General features: G+C 33.2%; 1 protein-coding gene across 1 annotated transcript in view; it reads right to left on the bottom strand.

The window, feature by feature from the left end:
- Nucleotides 1–19,612, bottom strand: part of LOC142323014 (uncharacterized) — a 38,773-nt gene extending 19,161 nt beyond the window's left edge. Inside the window, exon 1 of the mRNA XM_075362117.1 lies at nt 19,457–19,612. Within this exon, the coding sequence (XP_075218232.1) occupies nt 19,457–19,466 (10 nt within the window). The 5' untranslated portion in view covers nt 19,467–19,612. The remainder of the gene's footprint in view (nt 1–19,456) is intronic.
- Nucleotides 19,613–20,100: the final 488 nt, after the last annotated feature.

Below are 20,100 nucleotides of genomic sequence, written 5' to 3'. Positions count from 1 at the left end.
TATTATTATTTCTATTGATGATTAATATAACTCAAGTATTATGACGAAGGCGCACGGTGATAACAGAAGCAGAATTTTATGACACTTTACTCCTTAACATTAATTAAATAGATAAATTTGTTTATTGTGTAATTAATGTGTTATTCAAACTACTTAAAACGGAATAAATTACTCTAAAAAAAAAGAATAAAAGAAAAGACCATAAGTGTATATAAAACAACGTTTTTAATATATTAAATCGGCAAAGACTTAGTTAACTGTATCGGCTAAGTAGGAAGGGTTTCATCCTTGACAGACTACTACTTAGGAAAGAAAATTAAGTGAAATATTAAAGTACGTATGGTGTGCAAGCAAATAATTATGTATAAAAAATCGGATGGGGCTATTTCAGGACGCACAGCCGTTGGTTTAATGTGTTACAGACCTTGAATGACCCACTTGGTTGGTTTGATGGTGAATGCGTCTTCGCAAATCAGCTGATTTCGAAGTCGAGAGTTCCAACGTTAAAATCCTAGTAAAAGCAGTTACTTTTATACGGATTTGAATACTAGATCGTGGATACCGGTCTTCTTTCGTTGTTGGGTTTCAATTAACCGCACATTTCAGAAGTGGTGGACCTGAGACTGTACAAGACTACACTTCATTTACACTCGTACATATCAACCTCATTCATTCTTTGAACCACCGCCAACCTGCCGGTGGTTCCGGAGGCTAAAAAGAAAAAGAAAAAGAAAAAAAGACATTGGGTGAAGTTCCTCCAAGCTACAGACTGTCGAACTTATCTGTATTTTTTTGAACAAAACTGAAAGTATCCAATGGAAAATTTTAGTTTCTTCATTGGGCCAACTCTTCAGATAAACTGGCCGGTCTGTATGTCAGCGAGTCGCTTTTAATGTACGAGATTGAAATAAAAACGAGACATCGACTGCGTACTAAATTTTAACATAAAACACGAATATTCGACAAAAATTTTGTTCAATATCGGTCTGTGATATGAGAAGTAAGAGACATAAGGCATAATAAGCAGCGGTAGAGGTGCTCGCGCCGTCAAAAAAAGCAACTCTTACATTAATATTTTATATGATACGCCCGATAAATCTCGAATATTCTCTTTTTAAAACCCAAAGTCAGTTTTTGGCATATTTTTAACGGGATGGAGTTCCACTTCTGTAATGTAAGGGCCTTCAACTCGTTTATATTTTTGGGCGTGTAATTGGCTAATTTTTGTTTTATAATAGCTCATAATGTCTCAATGCGATTTAAATCAGGAGGTTGTGGGGCCAGGAGGTACATCAATGTTTCTTTTTGCAAAATAACTCTTGGCAAGTCTCGATGTATGGTTTGGGTCGTTATCTTGTTGTAAAGTATAATTTTCCAATCCCATAAGCTTAGCAGAAGATGATTTGAAAGAATATTGACATACAGAGCAGCATCCACTGTATCGTCAATAAAGGAAGTTTCCTCACATCATAACCGACCCCACCATACTTTATTGTAGGAGAAAGATTTTTAATTTTCAAACCTGTTGAAGGCTTTCTCCAGACCGAGACCTTCCCATCCGAGTAGAAAACATTAAATTTGCTTTCATTAGAGAAGATGATATTCTTGTAATCTTCATCTGGAATAGATAACATCTTCCCTGTTTTTTCAACTCAGCACGAAAATTTTTTTTTGGAAAGCAAAGGCTTTTTTATAGGAGAAAACGCATAAATACCATTTTGATTAAGCACATTCTTAGTTGTAGTATAACTTAATTTCTTTTTTGTTTTTTCGGCAAGGTTCGTGGTCACTTTTCTTAGGGAGAGTTTTGAATTTTGTTTATTGATTTCTATAACAGCTTTGAATCGGTCGAATCAAGAACGTTATGGCGACCGTTTTCCTTTAGATGATGTACATAAGTGGTCCCCAACCTTTTCTGTTTCGCAACCCACTTTACAGACAAAAAAGTTTTCACGGCCTCCCCATATACAGAATGTTAAGAAAAAAAAGATCACATTTAGAAACTATTCTTTTGAACGGCGCAATTCCTCTAAAATTCTTATTAAAGCCAAAAATGGAGATATAATCCTTATAAATATATTTTTAACCAAGTATAATTCAATACAAATGCTTCTTGCGAAAATATAGTAAGTTTTGATCAATTAATTCGAAATAATCAACCGTCACGGGTGAAGATTCAACTTTACACTGGCACCAGTAAACATATATTTAAATCGATTGGACATTCAACGCTTCGGAAAATAGATTGGGTTCGTTTCTTAGGCGATGTGATGTATATTTATCGGCTTCGTTCACAGAACGAGCCGTGCCGGCTTTGCGACGCTTCCGAAACAGTCTCGCTCACTCGGCACTGGACATCGGGGTTCCTGTGCGCGGCCCATAACTTCCCCTTTCCAACGATATGGGTAATTTATATTTCTGGCTTGTTTTTGTGCGGGTTGAGGCTGAAACATTGAATTTTTATATTTTTAAACGTTTACTTAAATTTTTTACACGAAAATATTGTCCAAAATACGCTTATTGTTACTTAAATCGATTTATCTCGACAAAATCTAAATACAAACACACGAATCACTGCGTTATCACATCTAAGTCGTGAGCTACACTGAATGGAAATAAGCGAATGCGCCAGTTTGGCCGATTTACGCTGTGCTTCTACCCGCCAATCCACTGACCAGTGACGCTATATCAAAGTCCTATCGGTGAGCTGACCAAGTAACTTATAAAATGACACCGCATTTATGTTTCTGAAACTAATAGTAAGGGACTTATTAAGGCAGGACGATATAGACCTTTTAGTTATACTAAAAATTTCTGTTCTGGACCCGTTCGTCTCGATGTGATTTTAAATACGTTTCATGTCGATAATTATTCTACTCTTTGAGTAAATTTCTCAGTTACGGGATACATGGAGACTTGAATCTGAGACCCTCGATTCTTAGACTGAGACGCTCAATAACTAGACAACCGAACGGCTGCTACCGGTTCCGTGATTCTACGACTTTTTAATGTAAATGTGTAAATAAATAAAATTGTAAATAAATTTAATGTAAATTTAATTGTAAATGTATAAATAAGTTACCTGAAAATCTTTAAATGGAGTTTACTCCAAAACGGAGCAAGTTTAAAACTGTCGATTCGGGTTTGAAGCAGGGAACTTCCTCCTACTGTCCTGCAAGTGGGCATCAATAAACTTTTTGAAACCGACCGCCTGCTTTTGTAAGGTGAAGCACCTTATTCGCTTTTTCCTTTAATGTATAGAATTTATATTCTCTTAAAATATAGGTGAAAATTGGGAATTACATTAATTCATTTATCTTTTAAGAGGAAAAAATTTCATTATCTTATCTGGTTGTGCTATTACTTGTAAAGTGCGTGCGAAAACACGCGTACTAAAAAATTACATCAAATAGTGAAATTTTTCAATTAAATAAATAAAGTGCGTCGTTACAATTTAGAGAGATCAGCAACGTTTAAAAATTATGAAATTTTTAAATTTAGGTTATCAAAGAACATTGTTTACCTCTTATGTAAAGAGGCTACAATAGACTTTCGACACGATAGTTAATAATGATAGAAATAATAATTTATTTTTGCCTGATTCTTTTTAACATGATAAATTTTAATCTAATAAGAATAAAAAAACGCGTCGTATCACATTTCTGTAAATCTGAAGTAAAAAGCATCATCATCCGCTGTTCTGCTTGTCGGTGGTTTCCTTAGCCCAACCGGGTTGGTGTAGTGGTGAACTCGTCATCGCAAGTCGAGAGTTCTAAGGTTCAAATCCTTGTAAAGGCACTTTTATACGGATTTGAATACTAGATCGTGGGATACCGTTGTTGTTCTCTGGTGTTTTCTTTTTTTTTAATTCCACTGCTTCCCGGAGATGGATACACATTAAATCATCACACAGCTTCGGGAATGCCTTCCCCTCTAATCACGAGGGTGGGCAGCCAGGGCCAGCTATGCCGTTCCCAGCCACCAACTCACCTCCGCAACCGGGTCTTGGTCATTTGTACCTACTTCTAACAGGGGTAACCTTGAGGGGAACCCCTGCTGGATCTCGATCTTAATAACTCAGGGGCTCGAGAGTCCCCGTCCTTCATCGCCTCCGCTCATCGGTGTAACACGTTCTTACGGACAGTCGATGACTCCAGCTGAGGCTGTCACTCATCCCTTTGGCGCTGCACCTCCCACCTTGGGCACTGGAAAACTACGTGCTCAGGTATGTCAAGATCCCCACAATAAAGGCAGTTGGGATCCTCCGTCCTCCTCCGGCCGCACAGGTAGCTCCTAATGACCCCGTGCCCTGCCAAGAATTGTACAAGCCAGAAGTTGGTCTCACCAAACCTCCATCTGACCCGCACCTCGATCCGGGGTATCAGCCGATGTGTCCACCTGCCCTTGGTGGACACATCACATCTACGTTGCCAATCGCTCATTAAAACAGCCTATGCTTCCTCTCTTGATTCGCCGTTATATCTTCGAGCACATTGTTTGGTTAGTTGCTGCAGAGGCGGAATTCCCGCCACAACTATTACCGCCTCAGTTCAGATGGTCTTGAGAGCAATACACCTCTGCACACTGTCGAGTATTCGTCGGTTGCGCTCCACTTCTAAGGCTCTGCCTCACACTGGAACCCCGCACAATAACAGTGAGCATTACATGGACATATAATCTTCTTTTGGATTCCCGGGATCCTCCAACGTTAGCGAGTAGTCTAGTAAGCTTCCTCATCAACAGTCCAGCCTTATCTCCCGTCTCACGAACATGAGGCGTGAATTTCCTACTGCGGTCCAACCATACACCCAAGTACTTGGTCGTGTCCCGTGGTTGGACCGCCTCATTTTAGTTCGTTGGTGTTTGGGTACATTTAACCACATATCTCAGGAACGGTCGACCTGAGACTATACAAGACGAAATTCATTTACGTTCATACATATCATACCCTGAAGTAATACCTTACGGTGGTCTGGAGACTAAACAGAAAAGAAAAAAAAGGTTCCTTACACCACTGCTGTCAGCATTCGTTTCTGTCCGAAGCCTTCTCCTTTGTGTCCTTGTGATTTTCCAATCTTCACCTCTTCTTCTAACTCCGTACTTCTTCTTCCTCACTTCCTTTCTCCTTCTACTGTAGTTCGTCGATATTCCACTTCCTTTAACCGATTTCCTTTTCTTTTGTATAAGCGCCCTTTCTTTCTTTAATCCTGTTCGTTACGTCCTCATCCCTCGCTTTATCTGTCTACAATTACTTTCCCTATATCTAAATCTCAATTCGGTTCCTTTCTCTTTTCCTCATAGTCAACGGTTCAATTCTATACAACAAGACACTCCATAAGTTCAGTGCGTTTGACTAACCTCTTCCTTAACTATTAAGTTCGGAATTTTACAGCCTACAATAGGATTTCTACGATCGGAACAGATAAATGAAGTTTTCTTTTTAATACAAACTTCAAAGTATATTTTTGTTTAGAATTTTTTTTTAAAAACAGAATGTCTAACGAAGAAACTGTAAGAATTTCAGAATGTTTAATAAATGAAAAAAAATCATGTAAACGCTTTTTTTTCGAAAAAAATGTTTCCCTGATTACTCTTCCAGGGGTAAAATGAAGCCGTACTGAAATTCGTAGAACTTAAATTAAAGGGGTAAATTTAACAGTTTCATTTACTTGTTGATCTAAAAAAACTGAAAAAATTACAAGTCCCGTACAAGTACAACCGTACAAGTAATCTTTCAGAAAATTATTGTAAAAACAAAAAGGGATTGTATCGTAACTTTTTAAGTTTAACGTACAATAACTTCGTTAAATCGCCGGTAAATAAATAGAATTATGAGACTAATTTATAGGGAATTTAATCCTGAGAAAGTCTACGGAAGTAAGGTCAACTGAACGCGAAGAACAGTTTAAGAAATTTGATTTTTATTTAAAACAAAACAGACCGATATTCGTGAAACACCGATGGTCGTGACCGCTTCAATACGCTCCCCATTTTTCCCATCGGCGATGTTAATCATACGACTGTATTCACACCTATCAATTTTAACCTACTCAGACTTGGTTAGTCGCAAAACACACCGAACGTTCCTTTGGGTTGTAATCGCGCTGACTAACGAGCTTCATGTATCGTGTATTTTATAAGGGTATCGACCCTTGTAACACAGAACGCATGGGCAGTTGCTGCAACTTGTTTACATACCAAAAACTAGGATGGCTTTTATTCATTTTGACAAATACTTTACATTTCTTTTCGAAAATTATTTGAAATTTCATCACTATTTTACGGACACATTGTATATTGTTTGTCTTATGAAGCGCCAAAGCGCATGAAAAAATCGCAATATGATAATTTTATCAATGATGATAAAATTATTGTATTGAGTTGCGTTTAACTTGACCATCCGGTAGAATTAAATTTGAATAAATGTTTTTTTTTGTTATTTAGAAATGATATTTAAGTTTGCGGTAAAGGATTCTTAGAAAGGTCTTGAAAGTATTGGTGTAGCATTTTTTTTTTAATAATTTACTCTTAGTAAATTTTCATAACACTCTTTTTACTTCCTTGTACAAAGAAAATGAAGTATTGTGATCCCGAAAATTTTGGTTTTGACCAAAATATCCATTTTGAGAATTCCTGAATCCATTTTAACTAGTTTCGGCGTGACGTCTGTTCGTACGTACGTATGTATCTCGCGTAACTAAAAAACGATTAGCCGTAGGATTTTGAAATTAGGACTTTTGTAATATATAGTTTTGAACCTTCCCTTTTGATTGCAATCGACTGAACCAAAAGTGTCCAAAAAAGCCCAAAATTCAAACAAAATTGAATTTTGAACTTTTTCTTAACTGCACTAATAAGCCCTCATTGAGAGCTTTTCAGCGATCTATCATAAGTGGTTTTATTGGTTCCAGAGTTATAGCCAAATAAAATTTTAATAAATGAAATATTTAGATCTTACAAGGGAAGGCACATCGGTTCAAATCCGACTTTATCTTTTTTTTGTAACGTTTTTGTTTTTTAATTTAAATATATTGATTTATTAATAAGTATTAACCTCTGATTGCATAAAAACGTTTTTGCAATAAAACATAAATATGAAAAAATATCAGAAGTTATTAATGAAATAAAATTTTATTTAGTTTTCCTTTTTTTTTAAATTTGTATATGTAATTTAATAAGCGTACAAGGTAGTCATGTGGTGTCCACAACAGATTTTTATTTTATTGAAAATAATTTCAGTTTAACCCCGAAAAATTATTGTTTAGCTGTAATTTTTATCATAGATACTTATTACTTTTACCGGGTTTTATTTAATATAAATGAAGACTGGATTAATTCCTTATCTGCAAATTCAATAACAAAAAAAACATAAAAAAGTAAAAAGATTAGTTAATATGTTATTGTGTATTTTACACTATTAAAATAGGCTTCAATTGATAAGCCAAATTAAATCTAAATTAACTGTCGCAGTTTATTTCATAACTAGTTATTTTATCAGGAAAACGATATATATATATATATATATATATATATATGTATGCTCATATATATGAGCTATATATATATAAATATATATATGTATACCAGATGTTTTAAGAAGTTAATTTATAGGCTTGTTTCGTCATCAAAATAATGAAAAAATTTACATAATTTCATGTTACTGCAAGCAAACGATTCGTCTACATTTCTGCTCTAAAACTTAAATACTGTTATACTAAAACTCTACGGAATAAATTATTGATCAAAATTAGTAGTTTTATTCCAATTTTATATGAAAATCGAAAGAAAATAAATAGACAGGTTCCAGAACTACAATTCCAGTAATTTTCCAAAAAAATTGTTGTAAAACCGAAAATATGGAATTGAATATAGCTTTTATAAATTTGGCTTAAAATCGATTTACTTATTAAATTGCTAGTAACCAAATAAAACTTTAAAAACAAAATTTCCGGAGAATTTAATAAATTATGAGAAAATTTCTGTAATTAAAGTCGAAAAAATCGAATAAAATTGTATTAGTTTAATTTTGTTATACATCTGTAAAAAAGGATTATTAAAAACTGATGAAACTCGGAAAAAATTATTCTTTTATGTAATTTCTAACTTTTATTAAATTTTGGCCCGATCCGATAACGAGGTACGGGAGCTGGTTTGTCTGGCATTTCTCCTACCACCACCCCATTCGGTCGCCCTAAAGCATAAGACCGAATGTCCGTACCACAAGCGGCTACTGTTCCTCAAAACAGTTTAGCGACCAATATCCTAATTAGCTCCTAGACCTTACCTAACTGCGTGAGCGGAATAAGCGTGGTGCCCTACACCACTCGCCTGCGTGATCCCCCCACTCACTTGTCATATATTTTAGTATGTAGGCGTACCCCGTCTACATACTAAAATGTATGACTTTGTCAATAAATTAAAATTTATTCTGTCAAAGACAGCAATTTGATGCCACGCCTAGGTCGCTGAATGCCAGCAAGTACCTGTCCACTATATTATAGCGCTTGGAGCTATATTGGAGCTATTTGACTGATGGCCAGCCATTTCTCGAGGTAGCTTCCTACGGCAAGCGGTAAGAATCTTATATCCCTTAAACTACTGATACCGGTTAAACAAAGCAACGGCATCAAGGAACTCCCACACGGTGCAACAATGCGGCTCTCATCACATTGACTCGCCGCTTATGAGTGGCCAATTTTCCCCTTGACCTCTAAGTTCCAGGGTGGCCTGAGTTCTACCCCCCCCCCCCCCCCCCAGAGCTGGTGGACAGTCGAAGATCATGTGTTCGTTCGACTGGACCTCTCCGCAGAAGCACAGCTCATCATTTTTTTGCGGAACCGAAACAAATATTGGTTCAAATTCACGTGGTTGGAGATTACTTGGGTTCCCGTCGCCCTTAAAAACGAACTAGAGGCGTACTATCCCCCACGTTCTGTATAAATCTATTCAAGGATCTGTCGCGCTATCTTTATATCCATAAAGATATACTAGCAAATCTGTTTTTCAAAAACATATTGTTTACCAAAATAATTTTGTTTGAGATTTTACTTCATATTTCTAAAGCGTCCTAACGTTAGAGGCCAGTGATTCCCAAACTGTGCGCCGCGGCCTCTTCACAGGGGCGCCGCGAAATATTGTAAAAGCTTCATATAATTAAAATTATTAATTTAATGTTAATAAAGTAAAAAAAAAAATTAATGAAGATACACGAGTTTTATTTATTTTTATCTTTTATTTACGAGTAGTCATACTTTTACTTAGGGTAAGGCGCCATGGAAAAATTTTAATCGAAAAAGGGCGCCACGACTCGGAAAGTTTGGGAATCACTGCGTTAGACCAAAGTATTTCTGTGCGTAAAATCTTGATTGCGTTAAGTTTAAGACACTATAGACAACAGGGTAAAGCAGAACCCGTTTTTAAATTTTATTAATTTTCTTCTGATATCATTTAACAGATTCTTAATGTTAGAATCGTATTACACGAGGTAGACACTGCTTGTAAAATTTCGCCAGAACCTTCAGAAAAACGACCTGAAGAAATCGATTTCTACAGTCGTGTTTTTCCTTTCGTATATTATTTGATCGATCGATTTTACGTAATAGTAACGAAGCCATACACCTGGTAATTTATCTGAATAAAAATCTGTCGAGGATGAAGTCGGGAAAATAATGCTATCTTTTGCCGGCTTTTTTACTTTATCAAATAAGAATTTAAAAATGTAGGATAACTTACGATTAATAAGCAAAATTTAGGAAACGAAAGTTAAAACACTATTCCCAGTCGTTAAAAAATGTCCTAATAGTTTGAAACGAGTAGAGGTGGAAAAATGTGAAAACTATTCCACGGTCAGTTTAATGTGTCGTGCATTATTTAAAACGCCAACCGCGGTAGTTTACAGACGGATAGAGTGTGTCGTAGATAAAGACCGGTTCGGTTTCTGAAAGAGCATAAGTGTAAGAGAGGAAATTCTGGTCGTCAGATTAATTTTAGAATATAAGCTTAAAGTCATCTATCGAGTTCTGGATGATGGTCACGTAGAATAAACTAAAATAAATAATAAACAAAGTAAAATGTTAAAAATCTGAAGAGGATTAAGATTTAAATATAAGAAAAAAAGACATATATTTCTGTACGAGGGAAACAAGCAGCAGGTCTAAAAGTAGAAGATAAAGGAACATAAGCTGTAATACAGAAACTGGTAACAAACGAAGTATTGCTTGTCACCATTGCTTTTCAATTTTTTTGGTGTAGTAGAACCAAAACGATTGGAATAGAAGAACAATTTGAGTGTTGGTAAACACCGAAGGAAAAAAAATAAAATGTTAACTTCAACCGATAATATTTTTATTTCGGTAGAAATTAAAACGAGTTAATGCGAATTATGAAGCGGTACGGATTTATAATTACATTTAAATTCTTCTCGTAAAGAATTTCAGGACGCGATCTAAGAGTGAAAATAAGGAAAAGATTCATATAAACTTTGGTTCATAAGTGTTTCCTTTCTAATTACGAAATGATAAAAATTTCTCCTTCATTTCTGTTCCGAGGATAAAATAAAGCAATCAGAGCTTAAATTAACGGCTAAATCTGACGATTGAATATGATTTTTCACCTAAAAAATTGATCGGGTACACTCTTGATAGACCGGATCTTGGTTATCCGGAAATTAAATCATTTAGCCCTACGTTTTGATTGCACTCACCTACCGTAAAACGTACCGATCCGATCTTTCGCTAAATACGCTCAAACCTGTGCGCCAGCGAAGCTGTAAAGAATAAACTTATTAAGACTAAAAAATAGAAAATAAACAAAACTTTTTAAAAAGACCACTCTTAAATTAAAAGCACTAAAAAGTAAAAAATAATTTTAGGACGATATATCAGAATGAATTTGAAAACAAGTTTCATATTTAAGATTATGTGAAAGTCATAGCTTCAAATTAAAAATCTTATGCATTTAAAATTACATATCATCATCAAAACTTATCAAATCCATTGTGAGATACCGACCTAAAATTATTTTTTTACTTTTTAGTGCGTTTAATTTAGGAGTGGTGTTTTAAAATAAAATTTTACATGTTTTTTATGCGATTCTTTTCTTCCTAAAATAATGAGCTGTAACCAAAAAGTAGGCACCGGGATCGGAATATACCGATAACTAGCGAAGAATCCCGATTCGTTAGTATCAATTTTTGAAGTTAAATTTCTAATGTAATTTTTGTTATATAATTTTCATCATTCAAAAAAATTTTTACGTAACAGGTAATCAATTTTTGACCTAATAATCCCATTCCGAAACGCTACCCGCCAGGGAAACCCACCCGTATGTGTGCCTTAGGCACGTGCTATAGTTGTTTTATTATAAAATAAAACAAGCTGCATAAACACAATTTTTTTACATTTTTCTAAAACAGATAAAATTCTACAAAAACCTTTTTAAAGAATTCAAATTTGAAAAAAACGATGTAGATAATGTCATAAACACATTTGAATTTTAATAAAACAAATTCGGAAAACGAAACAGAAAAGTACTGTATTACAATTTTAAACCGAAACGATTAATTTTTTACTGAAACATTCTTATGAAACAAGGATAATGAAATCTAAAACTGACAGAAAGAAGGATAAAACATATTAAATATTATGGTGGAGAACATAACTTAACGGAAGTTACAGAATTTATCTATTTTGAGTGTAAAATTGCAAAAAGGATTCGAACGTAAAGCAGAAATCAAAAGCTGATGAGCACAAGCAAGAAAAGTTTCCGTGAAAAAATTTCAGCTTGAATTAAAATACAAGTTAGAATTTTGAAAATATTTATAATATTTTTGAAAATATTTTTTTTTGTTTTGGTCACTCTTTTGGTCATTCCTTGCCTTAAGAGTTGGTTATATAAAAAATTGTTACAGATAAAAGTGTTAGGTAATATTTAGAGGACTAAAGACCACTTTAAACCGATTAGATGTTGTGCCTATTAAGGAAGGTATGATTTTTTTTTGTCTTCGAAATCCTATTTTTCAACCCCCTGGGCCAATGGTTGGTGATATCAAAAAACTTTACTTAGATAAGTTTTAGGCCCTTATTCAAAGAATAGTAAGAATAGTAAGAATAGTAACGAATTCAATATTCTACTTAATAAAAAAGTTATAGCAATATTTTGTTTTTTCGAAAAAGTCACCCCATTTCCATCCCCATGTCCAAAAATTTGACCGTTAACTAACTCGACCGAGATTTTGGGTCGAGTTATTTATAGGGAAAAATTTGAAACTGATTGGCCCAAAATTACGGCAAAATTATCGATCGTGTCCACAAAAAAGTGAAATATATTGAAATAAATAAATATATATATATATATATATATATATATATATGTCTGGGGAATGTGAAACGCTAAGATATGTCGACATTTTCCGGAAGTCAAATCATGGTATACATTAAAATAGGTAGCTTTCTTATGAAATCTACCTAATAAAACAGAGAACTTTGCAAAATGATGCTACAAGAGGATGTTGAAAATTATGCGGAGAGGTCTAAGACGAATAAGACAGACGAGGAGTTTGTAGATGAATCTTATAAAAAAAATAAAAAGAAGCTGACAGTTGTAGGACTTTCCCGTCACGCGGTTAAAGCAGCACACAAAGTAATTAAAAATATTTATCATTTTATTTAAATATAGTTATTTTTTCTTTTATTTAATTCAATGAGCCTAACTAAAGCGCGCGCGCGCGCGTGAATACCGAATTTAATTTTCGCGGGTGTGGCGAGTAGCGATGACGGTCGGTACTAACTAAACTAATGCAATTTTATAACTTACGTGGAACAAATTTCACTTGTACTGTAGGCAGCTGCTGTAGCCTCAAAGCTTAACGCACCAGGTACCAAGTGAACCGGGCGATCGAGTTCGAGACCCGGCCAGACCGAGGAGCCTGTTTTACATCTTAGGCAAAATCTCGAGGTACTTAGGGTGACCTTGTTCTACAGCTTCACCCACCCCCACGATCTTTTAAGTTGAAAATTTAGTGGTACCAGTATCCCATGTGTAGAATTAATCTGACCAAGTTTGGTCAAAATTGGTCTAGTTATTTCGGAGATATAAGGTGATTTAGTGGCCGACACCGAATACACACACGTACATACGAACATTAATATTCGGAAAATTTCCATCCGGTTTTTTGGGTTTCTTAGCTGACAAAAGGTCAAGATCCGTTGAAAACCGCATATGCCCAAATCGGACCGATTACAATACTTTTAATTCCCTTATAAAACTATAGTTCTACTGTAGCGCTATCTAGACGGGAAAGTAAAAGACTAACTCGATCGGTGAGCATTGTATTAAGGCTTCAAAGTTTAGTTAATTTAATGATAGAGAAACGTATAGAAAGGAAAAACTGTTTCGGAAGACAAAGATTGACTTTCGCTAATAATTTAGGATAAGCTTATGATTATAACTGTGTAATCTTTATTTAAAGAAATAAGACCCTTATTCTTAAAAAAAAACACTTCCATCAAACCAGACAACAGAACCGTTTTTTTTTAACAATACTTCGGCTTACGAGGTAGGACCTTACTGTTGTTCTGTTGATATTTTTATAAATTAACGAACTATTTTGAAAAAAATCTTCCTACCAATTTATTTAAAATAAAACTAAAAGATTTTGTTTAATTGAAAAAATAATGGATTTTTAAATAATACAAATTCGTATATCCCGTTCAACGTGAACATAAATATGTAATAAAATACGTATTATAAACGATTTTGTAATGGTTATTTTTTATAATTGTTATCCCCATCTGTTTACATTATAATTATGTCAGGTGTTAATAAGATTAGAAAATTAATACGGATTAAATCATACCTATTTTTTATTTCATAATTTTTTTGTGATGCTACTCTGATCGAGGTTTTACAACAGTTTTCCTTGAAACACCCAGGTAAATTTTGGGGCAGTTCCTTTTTATAATCCGTGAAGTAGCAAATCCACTTACTTGTGATGTGATCTATATAATGTATTTTATGCTAATATTATATATATATATATTCTGGATTTCCCTATTATTATATTATTTAAGGAATTATTATTTAAGGATTCTTATTTAATTCTGGATTTTACAATTTAGCATGAGTGAGCTTTCACTTAATTTACTTCATCAAAGTAATCCTTTAATCAGGCGTCTTGCTTAAGTATGAAAATCCATTATTTTTTTCCTTTTTTTTAATATCATTTTTATATATATATATATATGGGAGGGAAGGGATATATATATGAATATTAACTTTAATCTATTTAAGTTTAAATAAAATAAGACATATTACTTAAAAATATTATCTTTATTAATCTCTTGGTTAACCAATCAACTACACAAACTTATAAAGACAGTACATTTCACTTAGAACTATCTAAGCTTCCTCAGATGACAATACACATTGATACACAAATCACACAAAATTCTCTTATATTTAAGCAATTAACTAGTTTATCCATCCTAGATAACAATATTTTATCCCCACTCTTGTTGTAATAGATCCTCCTACTCACACCTGACTCATCTTATCTTTAGATAATTATCTCTTTATATAACCTGACTGTATTTCCTGTGTATTGAAACCTTTACAATGCACCTATCTTCAAAAATTAAACACTTACCATTATTTTCCTTAAAACTAAATTTACAATATAAATATGATTTTAAATTATATTAACATATATGTTTCTTAACCCGGCTATGTCCGTTCTATTATTGACAGCGTTTGTATTTTTCTTGATGTATATCACTTCTAGAGTGGTCCTTTATAAGTATTTTGTTCTTTGTCTAATATTTTGGTGCTGTTGAAATCGAACTACTGTTCATGTTCTATTGTATGTTTTGTGAGCGCTGTCACCTCCTTTTTTTCTATATTTATGAGATTTTATTCTTTTTTTAAGGTATTGAGATGTTTGGTCAATGTACATCGCGTTACAATCTTTACACAGAATGCTGTGCACTACGTTGGCTTGTTTATTTTTTTTCTATCGGCGATTTTAATTTAGAAAACACTATTCAGATTGTTGTAATTTTGATAAGCTACTGTGAAATCCTTTTGTAGCAATTTTTTTTATCTTTTCTGACAGATCTGCGATATATGGTAATGCGACATAATTCTCACTCTTATTATTTTTATTTTGATGGTTGGCCGATATATTTATTATAGTGTTTATGAATTGCATTTTTAAAAATTTTGTTTAAGGTATTTTCCGGGTAATTATTTTTTATTAATAGATCTTTTGATTTTTTTAATATATTTTGGTTTATCTTGGGGGTTTGTAAATTTTATTATTACTACTACAATAAGGGTGGGGATAAAATATTGTTATCTAGGATGGGTAGACAGTTAATTTCTTAGTATTTAAGAGAATTTTGTATGAATGTGTACTGAATTCCATGTGAAACTTTGTGTATTTAATTTCTAAGTTTATATAGTTGATTGGTTAACCCAAGAAATTATTAAAAATAATATTTTTAAGTAAAATATGTATTTTTATTATATATATATATTATATATAATAGGTTCTGGCTAGACTGGCCGGCCAGCCCCGCGGGGCTCAGGTCAGTCCAGGCGAATCCCGGGGCCAACTCAGGGGCTCCTTGGAACATCTCGTGGCCAAAGGGCCTGCCCCATAGCCGCAGAGATCGCTAATCCCAATTTGCTAGGGGGACTGGGGACCTGGGGACCTGGACACCCGTAGAGCTGCTTCGGTTGCCATTCCCATCTATCTAGAAGGCTCCACCCCATGAAGTCTCACACTGTAAGTATCCTCACGTTGTGAGAACAATACTGATAAATAACATTTATAGTATTCAGGCTTTATGAAAACATAAAAAAGAAACTAACTTACAAAAGATAGAATAATAGTAACTACGGTAACTAAAGTACACATACTTCTGACGACGAAAAATTCATAACTTATTTCTTTGCCATGGTGGCAGAAATATAATTACAAAATAAAAGGATTAATCTATTCTGTCCTTAATGAATATTTTTAATTCACAACTTCACCCTTCTTCGGGGCGAAGAAATAATGAATATTTTTAATATCTTAACCTGGAAGGTAGCTAGGGCCTCGAGGGAAGGCTTAAAACCTTCCCTGGGATAACCTGGTATTATCCTGAAAATTTTGAAGTAATCGGTTGGTTGGTTCTCGCATGATGCGATAAAAACAAAACACACATTTTATATATATATATATAATATACATTTCTGAATAACCGTGATCTGTTAGATCGAAAGTGTGCCTGATGCGTACAAAAGTTAGACTTCAATCTACTAACAAATACCCCGTTTGAATTAAAAAAATCAGACGATTTTTGGCAGATATATTATAAGAGCACCCCATTGCACCTTTCAAAACAGTGCCCCAGGGGCATCCGTTTGTTACCAGTTGATGGTGATATATGCATCTAACATAGTCTAGTTTCATCTGGATGCAATTAGATCTTAAGATAAATAACCTTATCTTAAGATAAAGATTGGTAATAAATATATGATATAGTTCGATGGCTTATAAAATTAGATGATTACAGCCCATGCTTGAAAAATTTCTGGAACTGCTGAGATACATTTCAAGTCCTTTTAAATACATATTTTCATATACAGATACATTTGTGTCATCCGTGAAGAGGTTAACAATGAACGGACCAAGATTTTGAAGTTGATCATTAATTATTAGTAAGAAAAGCAAAGGACCCTTCCCAGGACACTTCCCTGTGGCACTCCGCGTTTTACATCTTGAAGTGAGAACCCTAAAATTTACATGCATACTTTTATTAAAAGTTGGAATTTGAACTACCTGTCGGTAAATAACCAATTTTAAGCAGCTCCTCTGATATCGTAAGTTTTTATATTAGTAAAAAATGTGAAATTAAATCGAAAGTTTTACTGAGCCCACAGAAAGTAGTTTTTTTTTTCATTCAATCAAGTTAAAATATATTATAAATTTTGGGAAATGGGTATGTGTCTCGATAAGGAATTTTCTATTAAAACCAAATTACATTTGTAAGAGGGACGATAATAGCCACAACAATTTTTTTTAAAACACTGGAAGGAATTTCATCATTACCAGTTGTGTATTTACCGTTTATATTATAGATACGTGTTTTAATTTCCTGGTTACTGATGGAAAATAAAAAAAAACTTTCAAAGTGAATGACTGTTTACAAGAGATCAATGTTATTGTCATTTGAAATCCCGGAGATTAAATTTCTCTGATACAAGAATAGGGGATGAGATAGCGGGTAAAGCCTTTTTTATTTTTGGTGAAGTTATTTGCACTGTTTTAATCTGAATCCCATTACATTATCATCTCATTATAATCTCTTAGCACTGCGAGTAACTTTAGAGTACCTTACTTTGTAATGTTTCGAATAATTTTTTAATCTATCACGCAAATTACTTTAGACGTTTTATGGAGATAACTTTGGGTGTAGATTTTAAAAATTATTTATTAATCCGTGTGTTTTAAAAGGGCACTAAAACTTTCTAAAGGGCAAGCTAGAAAGAAGGCCTTATGAAAAAAAAGGAAACTGTTAAAACTTACGTCAGAGCTATTTTAATTATTTTGTAACGATGCGTTTCTGAAATTTTTGATTAATTCTTCATCGATCTCTCTTTTAAAAGAATAATACGAGTATAACTTTTGTCTCGTCACTTGTTTTCAATAATAATAAACGATGCTACGGCAATTTGACAATTCTAGTCTGAAATACCGTAATCTGTACGAATATTATTTTTAGGTGGATTTATAAAAAATACTGTCTATACAGGGGGCCGAGATACTTGCAATTCTAGAAGGCGTGTTAGTAGTTCGCATTGCAAAACTAAAATTATCTTTCTAGATAACATTAAAATTGCCACACACTATGACATTGAATTTTTAAGAAATATCAGAAGTAGTTTTCGATGGTTTATGCAGAAAGGTTTAAAAATTACCATAGGAAGATCTATAAATTACCATCGATATCGATTTTTCATTGAATCGTCCAACTTTCAAAATTTAATGTGTTTTTGTTTTTAATCTAATATTTTATTTTCTAATTTAAGTTAAGTATTTTTGTAAATTTAATACTTTTAATTCAAGTTGAATTTTAATAATAGTTTAGTTAAGATTTGTGAATTTATTCAAGCGATTTACAAAAACACCTTACAGAAAATGAAATTATGCAAAGATGTTAATAAATTTTTTTAAAATTTAAACGGCATATAAAAAAATATTTAAAACGTGAAATTTATAAACAGCTGTATTACTCGATCGACAAAAGTGGTGTAATATTAAAAGAGCAAATGTTGAGGGATTTCCTAATCGCTTAATAAAGAGTACCATATGCAACTACACCTACTTGATGTGAACAGCACATGACTTCCTTGTACGCCTGTTAAATTACATTTACACATCCTTTTAAAATGAAAAGTACTTAAAATTTTATTTCATTAAAAACTTTTGATTTTTTTTTGTTATTGAATTATTATTCATCGAAAAAAATTTTTTACAATGACAGGTTAATAATTATTAATAAATCAATATATTTAAATTAAAAAAAAAGTTAAAAAAAAGGAGATGAAGTTTGATTTGAACCGATGTGCTTTCCCTTGTAAGATACAAATATTTCATTAATTAAGATTTTATTTGGCTATAACTCTGGAACCGATGAAAATAAGTACCACTTATGATATATCGTTGAAAAGCTCTCAATTAAGGCTTATTACTGCAGGTAAGAAAAAGTCCAAAACCTAAATTGTTTTGATTTTGGACGTTTTTGGTTTAGTCGATTAAACCAATTAGATGTGCACAATTAGAACGATCTTAAAAAAATTTTCAACATCCTACGGCTAATCGTTTTTGAGTTATGCGAGAAACATACTAACGTACAGACGTCACACCGAAACTAATCAAAATGGATATTTCCGTTGAAATCTGGAAACCTAAATTTTTCGCTATCGCAATACTTCCTTTAATTCGTACAAGGAAGTAAAAAATACTTCCTAGTAGTAGCTTTTAAAAGGTAAGATCGGGAAATACATCTTTATGTATTCAGTTATAGACTTGTGTGATGTAATTATTTATTTTTTCAAAACTTGCATGATACCTGATTTCGGTAATAAAATATAGTAGTAAAATAATTGCAAGATCTAACAATGGTTTTATTTACTATTATTTCACTTTTCTATCTTCCGATTTTATTAAAGAAAAAAAAAAAACAAAAACAAATAACAAAGAAATCTAAAACATCTTTTCATTGTAAATTAGAGCTAAAAAAAATCTTATTTTAAATATTTTTACAATATTTAGTAGAGTTATTTTTTGTACACTATTCTTTTTATAAAATTAGATAAGAAAAACTCACTGGAAAGAGAAATGCCATTGAAAACTAAAAAATACAATTAAACTAAATTATTTTTAAATAAATATATTATTAATATTTACCTCTAAGCATTGTGCACCTTAAACACGCATGAAAAATGATCCGATTAACTATCTTAACCAAGCCCTCTGATCGACTGAGCTTGATAAAAACCCTAAATTGATAAGACAAAGTGTAATTGATTCAAGAACCACTTCACTTTAACCTTCATGCGCATTACACCTATATTATTACGTGAAATATCAGTAATTATAAACAGACTATTTAAATGAAATACTGGTTTTTGTATAACCATATGGAGTGCCTTATAATTACACTTTTTGTTGTCGATAGGTGGGGCTCGTATGATCAATCATTCTTTAAACTGTGCTTGTAGTAGGTTAGATACCGGACGGGTTTCCTGAGCTAGACAGATCTACAATTAGCAGCAGTGGCAGCTCGTATATAGGCACTGTGGAACTGCAGCACCCCCTACTTCCATTTGATATTATCGATAAAATTTAATACAACGAGTCCTTTTATTTTTTAATTCTTTCTTTTTACTTGTACAATATATAATCCTTAAGCTTAATGTCAGTAACCATCCCCCAGTTTATGAAAAATATACAGAAATATTTGTATGGAACTGTGCGCTTCACAGTTCCAGCGTTGTGGTGTTTAGCTATTGTGCGCAGGCGCACATACGAAGCTGCACGCAAGGCTGGGA

The sequence above is a fragment of the Lycorma delicatula genome, chromosome 1 (genome assembly GCF_047948215.1).
Source record: "Lycorma delicatula isolate Av1 chromosome 1, ASM4794821v1, whole genome shotgun sequence".
NCBI classification, from domain to species: Eukaryota; Metazoa; Arthropoda; class Insecta; order Hemiptera; family Fulgoridae; genus Lycorma; species Lycorma delicatula.
The sequence above is the reverse complement of the archived record's forward strand: the minus strand, read 5'-3'. Positions and strand labels throughout refer to the sequence as shown.